The 14,585-nt window shown below is 39.7% G+C and overlaps 1 protein-coding gene across 3 annotated transcripts in view; it reads right to left on the bottom strand.

The window, feature by feature from the left end:
- The window catches only part of TNPO3 (transportin 3), a 73,812-nt gene that overhangs the window by 33,985 nt on the left and 25,242 nt on the right, over positions 1-14,585 (bottom strand). For 2 of the 3 annotated variants that reach the window (XM_084786781.1, XM_084786780.1), the window contains 4 exons: positions 13,622-13,778; positions 5,988-6,131; positions 3,071-3,246; positions 1,792-1,930 (listed from right to left, as the gene is read on the bottom strand). In XM_084786781.1, coding sequence (XP_084642907.1) covers positions 1,792-1,930; positions 3,071-3,246; positions 5,988-6,131; positions 13,622-13,778 — 616 coding nt within the window. The remainder of the gene's footprint in view (positions 1-1,791; positions 1,931-3,070; positions 3,247-5,987; positions 6,132-13,621; positions 13,779-14,585) is intronic. The other variant, XM_084786782.1, reaches the window with a different exon arrangement.

Genomic DNA, 14,585 nt, shown 5'->3' with positions numbered 1-14,585 from the left:
AATATACCTGGCCTAAAAGCAAAGAACAACAAAAGCAAACAAATCCAAGTGCTGTCTGGGGCAATTTGCCTAACATGTGCAAGGTCCTGAGACTGATCCTCAGCACCACAAAAGGGTAGGGTAAAGGACAGTAAAATGTCTTAAATTATCACTGCCAGGTGTGGTGGCACACACCTTTAATCCCAGTACTTGGGGGCAGACACAGGCAGATCTCTGTGAGTCAAGGACAGGCAAGGCTACACAAAGAAACCTTGTCTCGAAAAAACAACAAACAAAACTAACTAAATAAATAAAAATATTACTTTAATAAATATAGACTCCATGTAGTCCAGCCTAGCCTGGTGTTTACAAGTTAGCCCACGTTGGCCTCAAACACATGATACTCAGTCTCAGCCTCCAAGTGCTGGGATCACAGACACTATAGGCATGTGCCATCATATCCAGCTCATAAAAACCTTTAAGGATTAAGAAAAAAAAGAAAGAAAAAAAAAAAAAAAAAAAAAAAGAAAGAAACTCACTATGTAGACCAGCTGGCCTCAAACTCACAAACTTCTTGCCTTTGTTTCCTTAGTGCTGGCATTAAAGGCATGTGCCACCATTCCTGAATAAGAAGGAAATGTTTTTTCTTTTTCTTTTTCTTTTCAAGAGTTTCTCTATGTAGCCTTGGCTGTATTGGAACTAGCTCTGTAGATTTTTGGGGGGTTGGGTACACGGTGGAAAAATAATAGGTTTTCTTTCTGAGTCAACTGTCTACAACTGTCAACCTAGACAAGTAAATAAGGAAATATTAAAGAATATAAAACAGAAACCCAACATAATTCTTAAAATATATCCCAGTGATAAGCTGGGTATGGTGGCTCACACCTGTAATCCCAGCCTGGTTTACAAAGGCAAGTTCTGGATACGCAAGGCTTCACAGAAACCCTGTCTGGGGTGGGGGTGGGGGATGAGGGCACCAAAAACTCAAGTATGGGGTCAATAAGATGGCTCACTAGGTAAAGGTACTTCTAAGCAAGTTATGTTCAATCCTTGGAACCAACATACTAAAGGGACCCAACCCCAGGGACCTAAAACCCCTCAATGACCCCAGTTGCTTGACTAGACCACAGTTTTCACTCTGCCTAACTAGGCCAAGTTTCTAACAATTCCTGGAAAAACAAAAACAAACAAACAAAAAACCACAAGTCATAGACAGCTCATGGGCTGCTAATCAGCTTATAGAACAAAATGACTAGATACCATGTTTTTATTACTTCTTGGCCTTGGTAAAGAACACGGCTATCACTATACAATCAAATTAAAGGTCAGCTCCTGAGTAAGAGCCAAAACTTCAGTGACTCAAGACCCTAATAACCAAAGAGCCAGTCCTGAATCCCCTGGTACACTCTGACTCAATTCTGTTGTCACAGATCCCTCCAACTGTCCATAAATTGAGCCTGCATGCACATTTCAGAGGTCACCCTCTAGAGAGAGGTGATCCTAACATGCTAGAGTAATACCACTCTATTTTTACATACTGCCTTTGGGTCTTTCTTCAGCAGGTCACCTTTACCCTAACAATACAAGTAGGAGAGAACGGACTGTACAGCATTGCTGTATTTCACATTCACAGTGGAGGCATGTGTGCTGTACCCTCAACTCCATATACAAATAATAAAGCTGAAAAAAAAATTTCCAATTAGATGCAAGTTCCAGATCACATTAATTAAAAACAAGACTGTAATTTCTTAAGAAAGAGAATATGCTATATACAACTGGAGAGTAACAATCTCAGCACAGGACAAACATTACCTCATACTGAGGGTGGCCTGCACAGATAAGAAGCAGTTCCAAAGTTCGAAGGTCTCCCAGACCTTGACCTGGAGTACAAACAATTTTTTCCAGGAAAGTTTCACATAGTTCAGTGAAGATACGGCAGTAATTCAAAACTCTGTAGGAGGGAAATGAGAGTACTAGGTCAAGAGTCTGGGCTTTATACACACAGTCAAATGAGCAAAAGGCTCCTAGCCTGAGGGCCATTCAGTAGGTACTCACTATGGGCATCACAGTCTCTGTGGTAAATGCCTGTGCTTAGGTTGCTCACGTCTGTACAGGTAAGCATAGGATGGTAAGCCAATTAATACTCTCTATTACAAACATATGAATTAAAAATTCCAAATTAGGGTGCTGGTGATGGCTCAGTAGCTAAGAGTACTTGTTTACTAGGGAACTTGAGTGTGATTTCCAGCACCCTTATCAGATGGCTTACAACTTTCCATAACTCCAGCTCCAGGGGATCCAATGCCTCTGGTTTTTGTGGGTACCTGCACTCATGTGCATGTGCGCGCACACACACACACACAGACACACAAAATTAAAAGAAGAAAAGCAAAGCTTTTTTAAAAAAATATTTATTTATTAGTATGTATAAAGTGTTCTGCCTGTATGTACACCTGCAGGCCAGAAGAGGGCATCAGATCACATTACAGATGGTTATGAGCCACCATGTGGTTGCTGGGAATTGAACTCAGGACCTCTGAAAGAGCAGGCGGTGCTCTTAACCTCTGAGCCATCTCTCCAGCCCAAACAAAGCTTTTTTTAAAAAATTAAAATTATTATCATTTTGGTTATTGCTGTTAAATTATGTATATCTGTGTGGGCATTAACATATGTGAGTGCAAGTGCTCACAAAATACAGAAGGCGGCATTGGATACCCTGGAGTTAATATTACAGGCAGTTGTGAGGGGTTATACATGGATGCTAAAAACCAAAATCAAGCACTCTGTAGGAGCAGAACCTATTCCTAACTGCTGAGCCATCTCTGAAGCCCCTAAACTAGGTAAGTTTACACCTATTTCTTATGGTCTTCTCACTTTAAGTGTGGAAAGCCAGTACAGTCAAGAGCTGGTGGTGATCCCCTCTCCTAGATCCAAGTTGCTACTCCAAATGCAGGGACATATCATCTATAGCATACACTTACATTAACAAAGTCACAGAGAATCAAAAAACGATGGATGATTTATAATAAAGATTTGGAAAAAACACCAGACTGTAGGTAACCCAGAGCTCCAGACTTCAAAAATAACTTACTTGTCTAAGTCTTCCCGTGCCACAGCCATATGATAGGCAGTCTCCAATGTCAGGACTCCCTGAAAAAGTTGCATGGCTAATGGCAAGTTAGTCTCCACATTTTCAATAGCATAGAGAGCTGAGCACACACAGTCTGAAGCAGCTTCGTGTAGGTTAGATGAAGTCTTGTCCTGTTGCTGGAAGATAAAAGGAATACAGGCAAAAAAATCAGAATCATTGTAGTCCAAGGAAAACAATTACAACCTTCTTATGAAAATTATTTTTCGTTTCTCTTATGACATTTCGTTTGTCATGTAGTCTAGACTGGCCTTAAAGTCACCAGCCTCCTATTCCTCCTGTTTCTACCCACCATGTGCTAGGACTACAGAAATGCACACCAATGTGCTCCTGTGTCTGGCCAGCTAAGAGTACACTATCAATAACCCTGTAATTGTGGACCTCGCCAAAACATCTTCCTTATCTGACTTCTATTTCCAGACATGTCAAGAAAATGAAAAGTCTTTATCCCTCAGATACATATGAATTTTTCTATTTATTTATTTGTTAATTTGATGTTATACCACCACACCAGATTTCTTCTGTTTTGTAAAAACAGATTATTGCCTAAGCTTTCTTGGAAGCATGGCAGTCTGTCTGTCTCAGCCTCCAGAGCACTGGGGTCCTATGTATGAACTGCCATGCCTGGCAGTTACCAGATTATCCCCATGTTTGTGTTTATACAATTTCTTCCATAGGGAATGGCATGCTTCTGCCCTAGTCATATCTTGAAAGCTATTATTTTTTTAAGTACTACTTAAAATGAAAGGGCTCAACAACTCTAAAAGTCCCATTACATATCAAAGTAAAATCCCAGAATACAAAAGTTGAGCAGAAGTTCTTAAAACTTCTGGGGTGGAGAAAAGATATAACATATAAATGACAGCGCCTCCAAATTTCTCATTAGCAATGATGCATGTGAGTACATGCAAACACAGCATTTGATATTTTTAAGAAAATAACAATGAAACTAAAACTACACCTAGCCAATGTATTAATCAAAAATGAAAACAATATTCTTTCTTGCTGGGCACACTTATAAGTCAAGCACTTTGGGAGTAGGAGGCAAGAGGAACTAGTACAAATTGAAGATCATATAGAATAGTGAGTTCCAAGCTAGCTTTGACTATTAAGTAAGAACTTGATTTTAAAGGAAAAAAAAGTCAGATTGGGCGTGGTGGCATACACCTTTAATCCCAGCACTCACAGGCAGAGGCAGGCAGATAGGTGATTTTGAGGCCAGCCTGGTCTACAAAGTGAGTCTAGGACAGCCAAGGCTACACAGAGAAACCCTGTCTAAAACCCAAAAACCAAACCAACCAAACAAACAAACAAAAAATCCAAAATGCATAAGGGAAATCTAAACATCATACTGGAAACAAATCTAAAAAACAACTTATAAGAAAGTAAGAACATATCCGAGGGTCCAAGGTGGAGCCAACATGGTAGCACAGGCTGTAATGTCAGCACTCAGTGGGTGAGAGTGGCAGAACCTTGAATTTGAAGATGACCTGGGCCACACACAGTGGTAAGCCAGTCTGCTACATAGTTGAGATTCTGTCCCAAAACAATAGCAAAAAAAGGAGAGATGAGGCAGGGTTCTTATTTACCAATATAATTAAGAGCTTCTGTAAATTTAGTGAACCATCACTGATAAGTCTCTAATAACAATAGTAACAGATACTTAGAATCTCTCTACTACGGAAGTTATTTAAGTTAGGAGAGCTAACAAACGCAAATCATCCCAATAGATTCTTACCTCTTTTTAAAAATGTTTTATTTTTTTAAGATTTACTTTTCGGGAGGCAGAGGCAGGCGGATTGCTGTGAGTTTGAGGCCAGCCTGTTCTACAAAAGTGAGTCTAGGACAGCCAAGGCTACACAGAGAAATCCTGTCTCAAAAAAAAAAAAAAAAAAAAAAAAAAAAGACTTATTTTATGTGTATGGGTGTTTTACCTGCATATATGCATATGCACGGCATATGTTTCTGGTGCCAGCGGAGGCTAGAAGAGAATGTCAGATCCCCCAGAAACAGTTGCAGGTGCTGGGAATCAAACCTGGTTCCTTTGGAGGAGCAATCAGTGCTCTTAACCATTAAGCCATCTCTCCACCACCATCACCCCTGCTTTTTAAAGTAGAGACATTTTATTAGGAAAAGAAGGGCAGGGGCAGGTAGATGGCTTGGGAGTAAAAGTGTCTGCTGTACAAACCAGACAGCCTTAATTCAGATCTCCCAGAACTGTGTAAGAACACTCCTGTGGCAAAATGGGAGACAGACACAGAAGAATCCCCAGGAAGCTTTCAGGCCAGCTACCCTGGAGTATGCAGGGCAACAGTAAATAATGGGAGAGATGGTGCCTCAAAACCTAGATGGAAGAGGAGGACCTTACCAGAGGCCTCTAGCATCCACATGGGTGGTATGATATATGTGCACACCTTCATACAGGAAACACACATATACACAAAATAATGAAAAAAATTAATGCTTTCAAACAGCCATGTACAGGTCTGGGATGTCAGGAGCTCAGTGGTGCCCATGCCCAGCCAACCCGAAACCCTGACCTTTACAGGGCATTTGAACAGTAGCACACACTTTCTTCTGAACATGCTGTTACAGGTCAGCCTCAGTGGGCCTTTTTCCTTCCCTAAGATGGGGTTTTATTTAGCTCAGGTTTGCTTCAAATTTGCTATTTAGCAAAGGATGACTTTGAACTTCAAATTCTCCTGCTGCCTACCTCTCATGTGTTGAGAGTATAGGCATGTGCCATCAAGCTCAACTCCTTGTTATTCCCACAAAGTTTTTTTCTCAAACAAAACAAACATTGAGATGGCCCGGAAGGCTAGTTATTAAAAGTGGCAATGGCAGGTACAGCCTTACTCACCAAAACCTCAAAAAGAAGTGCTAATAACTTATTATTAGCCATGAAGTTACTGTCCAAAACTCCCAAGTTAAACCAACTTCCCAAACAGCGGAAGACCTTCATAAGCATCTTCTCATCAGTTGCTGCTTTTTCTACACACGTCATCTAAAGAAAAGAAAAACAGTTAAAAAAGGAATCAATCTTCATACTTAAGTCAGTATTGTGAGCACCATGCCTATGACAATAGCAATAGGCAGTCCTAAGTTCTTTGCAAGTGCCACTGTTCTAAGTCTGATTACCACATAATTACCAGTAAAATGCTACAGTATGTATTATCTCCTTTTTTGATGGGGAAGCTGAGGTACAGGGATGCTAAAGATCCCAAAACAGACATTAAAAATAACTAAGGCTCTCTGTTGAGCGGTGGAACACAACTTTAATCCCAGCAGTAAGGAGGCTGAGGCAGGCGGATCTCTTTGAGTTCGAGGCCAGCCTAGTCTACAGAGTGAGTTCCAGAACAGCCAGGGATGTTGTTACACAGAGAAACCCTGTCTGGGGATGGGGGCTTTTGAGTTTCTGCTTATACACTAATATATTCTTAAACTACAACTATTTTTAAAATATATCACTACTTATTATTCCCCATGTAAAAATCAGGACCCAAGGTTCGGCAGATGGCTCAGTTAGTACCGTGCTTGCTGCCCAGGCATGAGGACCTGAGTTTGAGTTGCCAGCTCCCACCCCAGCCAGGCATAGTGGTACATATCTGTAATCATAGTGCTGGGAAAGGGGAGACTGATGGATTCCTGGGGCTTGCTGGCCTCCTGCAGCTAGTCTGACCGAATCAGTGAGTTGGCCAGTCTCAAAAACAAAGACAAAAATGGGGTGCTGAAATGGCTTATCAGGTAAAGTTGCTTTGCCACCTAACATGATGATGACTTTAGTTTAATTCCTGGAACCCACATAGTAGAGGGAGAAAACCAAGTCCGTCAAGTTGTTTTCTGATCTCCACATGTGTGCCATAGCATTGAAGTGGAGACACACACACAGACACAAAACAAATAAACACATACATGTTAGATGTAGGGATTCTGCAATGATGGTTCAGCAGTTAAGAACATTTGCTGCACTGGGCAGTAGTGGTGCACGCCTTTAATCCCAGCACTCGGGAGGCAGAGGAAGGTGGATTGCTGTGAGTTCGAGGCCAGCCTGGTCCTCAAAGTTAGTCCAGGACAGACAAGGCTACACAGAGAAACCTTGTCTTGAAAAACAAAAACAAACAAAACAAAAGAACATTTGCTGCCCTTGCAGACGACCCACCTACAGGATAGCTCACACCCATCCGTAGCTCCATTTCCACAGTACCCAGCACCTTTTTTTAGCCTCAGAGGATACCAGGCATGCACATGGCACACAGACATAAATGCAGGCAAAATACCCAGAAGATTATATATAAAAATAAATCTTTTTTAAAAAGCGTTTTAAAGCAAGTTGGTTTTAAAAGGACGATCTGGAAATATAGGAAATAACTTAGTGGTGGAACACTAGCTTAGCATGCACAGAGACTTTGGGTTTAATTTCTAGTACTATGAAAAAAAGAAACAGGTCTGAATAAAACTCACCACTGCCTTTATTGAGCCTTTGTGCTATATTTTAACCAAAGTGAAGCATAATGCAAATTTTTCTAGATAAGAATGTTTCAAGGCAGCTTATATAGGTATAGGCTGAAGACATCATAACTGCCACAAGGCCCAAGAAGCAAGGAGAAAAAGGGCTACATCCTATGTATCCTATACATCAGATCTAAAATCAGGCAGCTGAAGTCTGGAATTCTCAACATTTAGAGACTGGACCACAAATGCGATTGCTAGCTTGTTTAACCATTTCCCCAATTTTATTTGGACCCCTACTAGGTATTATTCATCTCAAATTAGCCAGAAAAAACCTTAAAAGAATGACTCCCCACTTCCTTTAAGGGGGTGGGGGTTGGGTAGGTTTTTGGTTGCTTTCTTAGGCAATAGAGGGTTATTATCAATGGGAGTTGGTTACAAGTTATTATTGGTCTTAGTTAGAAAGAAAACAAGGTTAGACTCAGTGATGTTTCTCTTTTCCCTTATCTTACATTCTTAGGTCTGGAGATAGGGGTTGAAAAGAAAGAAGGGGGGAATATAGAAATATATAGGGAAGATATAACAAAAAATAGATTAGTGAATCTACTCAACTTAATACCTCAATTGTCACTAACAAGGTTATTTTTAATTCACTGGTATAGAATTTTGTATACAGATGCAAAATAATTTTTATTCTAGATACAGTGGTATAGAATTCAAATGTAAGTTTATTCTTCATATAATGTATGTGCATATATATGTGTGTGGATATATTTCTACTCTATTATGAGATATTATACCCTTATAACTCAATTATAATACAAGGTTTACTTCCAATACTTTTAAAGTGCTATTGCAGCTGTTTAGGATAAATAAGTCTTATACAAGTTAATTATTAGCTGATCAAATCATGGTTATGTCAACCACTAGTCTAGTTTTATCACAAGAATATATATTTTATGTGTGGCAGATAGATATGATTCTATAGAAAGATAAAGTAGGATAGTTAGATAAGGTCTTCAAAAATCTCGGAGACATGCAGAATGTGGCATTTAAAAATGTTTTTATTATTTTAAAGATTCACTGACAATGAAATAGGTTAACTCCTGGCAATACCTGGCCTACCTCAAAGAGGATGATGAGCATCAAAGAACCTCCTTATGGAGATGGCTTCAAATGTGACAAACAAGCCACTGGAGCAAAATGTCCTTATTTCTACCACATACAGAATTCTGCCTACAAAAGGGCAAGCTTGGATACAGGCACAGTCGACAGCCAAACTCTGCCAAGACAGGGTAAGCAAGTCTTCAACAGTTCCTGCCTCACAAATACGTCTGTCAGGTATATTGGGCCAGAAGGCTGAAGAAGATGCTCTAACATAATAGAGAGTTTTGAGTGACTATCCAGGTCACTGTCATCTTCTTGTTTGGAAAGCTACTAACTTGCACTCCTGGCATACTCAGGTAATCAAGTTTATTCCTTCTCAAGTCTCTGGAGTTGAAGACCAGGTAGCTTAGTTTTACAATGAAGCTTAGTTGTTTAGGGGTTAAGATGTTTGTAGGTCTAGATAGATGTTTTAAGTTGATAATAACAAGATGTGATGGAGATTGATTTACATTCAGAATTTTAGATGCACCAAGATAGGAAAGATGTTTTCTTCAAGGCTGTCAAATACAAATAGCCAAAACACTGAGAATATAACATTTATATAATTCTTGATTGTGCCATGGTTATTCTTGCCATAGGTAATCTATTATATATGTGTGTAATAATATAAATGTATCTGTAAAAAATAAAAATAAATAAATAAAATAATAAAATTAAATCAGGCAGCTGGACTTCCAGAATTGTCTCCATTATCACAAGATAATGCTTCTTTATTCATTGCCTTTAATCAACTGATATCAAATCTTAGAAATGGTTTCAGGCTGGTGGCAACCACAGTTTAAAGAATACAATTCTTGGGGGCTAGAGAAATGGCTCAGGTTAGGAGCACTGGCTGTTCTTCCAAAAGTCCTTAGTTCAATTCCCAGCAACCACATGTGGCTCATCTATAAAGAGATCTGGTGCTGTCTTCTGGCATGTAGTCATACACCCTGGAAGAACACTGTATCCATAATAGAGAAATATTTTTTTAAAAAAGAAAGAATACAATTCTGATATGTATGTTTACATTGGAAATATAAACTACATGGGAAAATCCTCCAATCTCAAAGCTTCATCTACAATACAATCTGCAATGATGCTTTTTTCTGTCCTTCTTTTTCTGAGAAGTTTTCCTCCCCATGCAACTCTGACTGGCCTGGAACTCACAGAAATCTGCCTGTCCTTGCATCTGCCTTTGGCGTGCTAGGACTAGGTGTGCACCACCATGCCCACTGATGGTGGCTGCTGTCCTCTGAGGCTAAGGACTGAGCCAGGGTCTTATGCATGTGCTCCAGCAACAATGTACAGTCTCCAGCCCTGGGGACTCTTCTCATTAGTGCCTCCAACAGAGCTAGACTTCTTCAAAAGATGAGAAGTCAAAGTTTAATGTTACTATACACTACTTCCTCCCCATAGAACAAGAGAGATTTAGAATTGTTTGTCTGTTTAGAGACATCTTGTTATGTGGCCCAGGCTGCCACAAACTCACAATCCTCTGCTTTAGCTTCCCAAGTGTTAGGATTACAAGTGTGAGCTTCCACACTTGGCAAAAACATTCATTTTTTTAAATCAAAAATTTCCTTTAAGATGACAAACAGGAAACAGAAAGGCTATACAAGTTTAAAAATGGGCTGGCTTATATTTTTCTATTTTTTCATGGGCATTACATTTTATTCAAAGAAGGAGCATATAACTAACAAGTAAGTGATGAGTCATAATGTTTACTGAACCTTATTATATGCTACACATGATTTTAATAGCTTTATATGCATTGACTCAGTCTCCACAAAATGAAATAGATATGATTACTCTTAATACACAGATGATGAAACTCAGGCAGAAGACTTAATGATCTTGCTTAGTATGTCATAGCAAGGACTCGATGTCACAAGTCTTGCTTCAGGGCCTATGAACCAGGCTGGAGAGATGGCTCAGCAGTTAAGAGTACTGGCTACTCTTCCAGAGGACCCTGGTTCTATTCCCAGAACCCACTAGGCAGCTTACAACTATTTGAAACTCCAGTTGCAAGGGATCTGAAGCCAGCCAGAGATACACAGTGAGATCCTGTCTCAAAAATAAAATATTGAATGTTCATAAAATAAACTACTTTCATACAAAATGCACTGTAAAAAAAAAAGAAAGCACACTAGACATGAAAGAACTAGACTGTCATCACTGATTCCAGTGGACAATCCTAACATTACTAATGATGTATCAATTAGACATCATAATATTCGGGTAAGAGGCAGCATGAAATAATTATTAAATGTGTATTATCTAAAGCTTAATGTTTTTGAAAGCCACCAAGCCTCTTGGTTTATCTCTATCAGGATGCTAAAGGGAAATAAACTAAATCCTGCAGAAGAGAATCCAAGTAACTATTTTCTCAGTTATCTTAAGGATAGGATATAGGGAGTAACACTATGAATGCCCTAAGGCATTAGGTTTAGTTGAATAAGAGTCCTTATTCAATTGGGCTGAGTATGTTAAAGGGTTAATAGCATTCAGTGCTGCTGTGTCTGCAGTCGCAACTATTCAGAAGCTAAAGCAGAAGGCCACTGAGCCCACTGGCCCAATGAAAGCATATCTCACAAACAAAATGGCTGGGGGATGAAAATACTGCTCAAGACTGAGGTTAAGAGCACTTGCTGCTCTTCTACAGAACCAGAGTGCAGACACTGAAACCCATACTGAGTGGCTCAAACTGTCTATGAACTCTAGTTCCAGGGAAATATACCATCTTCTGATTTCTACTAACACAGAAACACAAAGAAATATAAAAACCTCCAAGAGAAAATAAGGAAGTAGCACACACCTATAACCCTGCATTTGAGAGGCAGAATTAGAGAGAAGAGGGAGGGAATCAAGTTCAGAGCCATCCCCAGCTGTGAAACAAGTTTGAGGCCATCTTAGGATGTAAGCCACCCTTTAAAAAAGGGCTTGCTGGGTGGCTTGAAGATGTGCACTACTATGACTGATGGCTTGATCCCTGGAACTCACATGGTACAAGGAAAAAATTAACTTGTACAAGCTATCCTCTGACCTCCACACACATCCTATGGCACACAGGTATGTATGTTCCCTCCCACAATAAATACATGTACTCTTAACAAATTAAAACAAGCCAAGTGGTTGCTGGCACACACCAACACTCACTCAGAAGGTAAAGGTCAGCCTAGACTACAGAGTGAGTTCCAAGACAGCCAAGGCTACAAAGAGAAACCCTGTCTCAGAAACAAAAACAACTAACACCCCTCCCCCGCCGCCAAAAAACAAATAAAAGAGAACTGTGATTGCAGTTCAGTGGTAGAACACTTCTAGTGTTTATGAGGTCGAGTTCAATCCCAACACAAATAAAACAAATAGATGGCATGTTTTCCAAGTTATTGAATTGTTTTTATTTTAAAATTTTCTACAATACTATTTTCTTTAAAATAAATGGGCAATTAAAAATTTTAAGATATTTATTTTCTCTTTTTTGTTTTGGTTTGTTTTGGTTTTTTCGAGACAGGGTTTCTCTGTGTAGCCATGGTTGTCCTAGACTCACTTTGTAGACCAGGCTGGCCTCAAACTCACAATGATCCACCTACCTCTGCCTCCCGAGTGCTGAGATTAAAGGCGTGTGCCACCATGCCTGGCAAGATATTAATTTTCTAAACAGGTTTTAATACTAAACTGAATATAATTTTAAACTAAGTTTTATTTGATGTATGATATTGCAGAAATACTAAAGCAAATGATTGAAAAAATAGCCACATTATTGAAAATAAAGCTGGATAGTAGAAATCTAAAATTAGCTGGTTGGGACTATAGTTCTATGATAGATTGTTGCCTACCATGTGGGAGGCCTTGGGTTCAATCTCCAGCACGGAGAGAAGAAAAAGAGACCTAAAAATAAGATAAGCTAGGTAATTAATTTAACACAATCTAGTTCAGGAACCAGTAGACATTTTAAGTTAAGGACCAGACCATAAAATATTTCTGGCTTTGCAGGCCATATTGTCTCTGTGAAAACTGTTCGGTTCTACTAAGACACTAAAACTCCTATGTATCTCACCAGCTCATAAACAGCAAATCTACCCACTCCCAATCTAAACTACTAAAAATTCCAATTCTGATATTAGCTAATTTATAATTAGCCAAATAATGTCTTCTATTATCTCTTTATCAAAATGTCCATTTTCTTTATCTTTTTCCTAGTAAATTCATATGCACTTCCTTTAGTGTGGTCCTTTATCAACTGCCAAAAGCTTTTATATATCATAAGAACTGAGTTCAAGGGCTGGAGAAATGGCTCAGAGGTTAAGAGCACTGGCTGTTCTTCCAGAGGTCCTGCGTTCAATTTCCAGCAACCACATGGTGGCTCACAAGCATCTATAATAAGATCTGGTAACCTCTTCTGGCCTGCAGGTGTACATGCAGGCAGAACACTGTGTACATAATACATAAATAAAACTTCTTAAAAACTTGAGTTCAAGTTCTAAGTTAATAAATAACACTAAGCCCATTCCCCATTAGATATAGCACCCTCATAAGTTTACAAAGACTTCTCAGGAAGTACAGATTAAAAGTATTTTGTAGTATAAAAGTGCTGTATAAGCCAGGTAGTGGTGGCAGTGCATACCTTTAATCCCAGAACTCAGGAGGCAGAAGCAAGTGAATCTGTGAATTATTGGCTGGCCTGGTTTACCGAAAGAGTTCCAAGGAAGCCAGGGCTACACAGAGAAACTCTGTCTTGAAACATCCCTCCCCTCCGAACAAAAGGTGTTGTATAAGCGCCAAAGTAGTATCACAGACACATTTGCAAAAAAAGCTGCTTTATACTATTGCAATCAGGTCACAAAGTAACTATACCCTTGGCTTCTGCCCTTCATCAACAAATGACTATTTCCAACTTACCAATAAAGATACTACTGTACTAGAGTAGAAGGCTAAGTCTTCTATAATTTCTGTGCGCCTATTGGCTCCAATCCGCAAGGAACGACTGTGTACTTCTTCAGGTAACACTGTAAGGATCTCCAGCAGAAAAGGCAATGAAGTCACATCATTGCTGTATCTGGAACACAAAAGAGGAAGGGCGCATCATGAGTCATTGAGAGCCAGTGACTGAGAGCCAATCACATGCTACCTGTCATAATAGCTCAGAACAAAAAAAGCAGCTATAATCTTGTTTTATTTAAATTTTGGATCTTTTGAGACAAGGTTTCTCTGTGTAGCCCTAGCTGTCCTAGAACTCACTTTGTAGACCAGGTTAGACTCAAACTCACAGGGATTCACCTGTCCCTGCCTCTCCAGTGCTGGATTACAGGCGTGCACCACCATTATCCAGTAAATGACTGTTTCATTGAGATAAGGTTTTACGCATCCCATGCTGGCCTCCACTTTGTTATATGGCTGAGGAAAAACAGGAAAGGAGGGAAGAAGAGAGGGAAAGAGCATAGATATGTAGGTAGAAAGGAAGGTAAGTTAGTTTTAGTCTTTTTAAAAGATTTATTTTGGGGGGAGGTAGATGCAGGTACATCTCTGAGTTTGAGGCCAGCATGGTCTATAAAGGGAGTCCAGGACAGCCAAGGCTATACAGAGAAACCCTGTCTCAAAAAAACAAAACAAAAACAAAAATACAAAGATTTATTTTTATTTTAATTATAAGTATGGGTGGGAGGTATGCACATGAGTGCAGGTGCCCACAGAAGTCAGAGGTGTCAGATCCCCCTGGAGCTTACAACTGCCTGATGTGGGTGCTGGGAATCAAACTCAGGTCCTCAGAAGAGCAGTATGTGCTCTTAACCACTAAGCCACACCTCCCTAGCCCCCAGATTGGCTAATTTTAAGCGCACACACACACACACACACACACACACAC

The sequence above is a fragment of the Acomys minous genome, assembly GCF_964271855.1.
Source record: "Acomys minous genome assembly, chromosome: 6".
Lineage (NCBI taxonomy): Eukaryota > Metazoa > Chordata > Mammalia > Rodentia > Muridae > Acomys > Acomys minous.
This window is presented reverse-complemented; position numbering and strand designations above follow the sequence as displayed.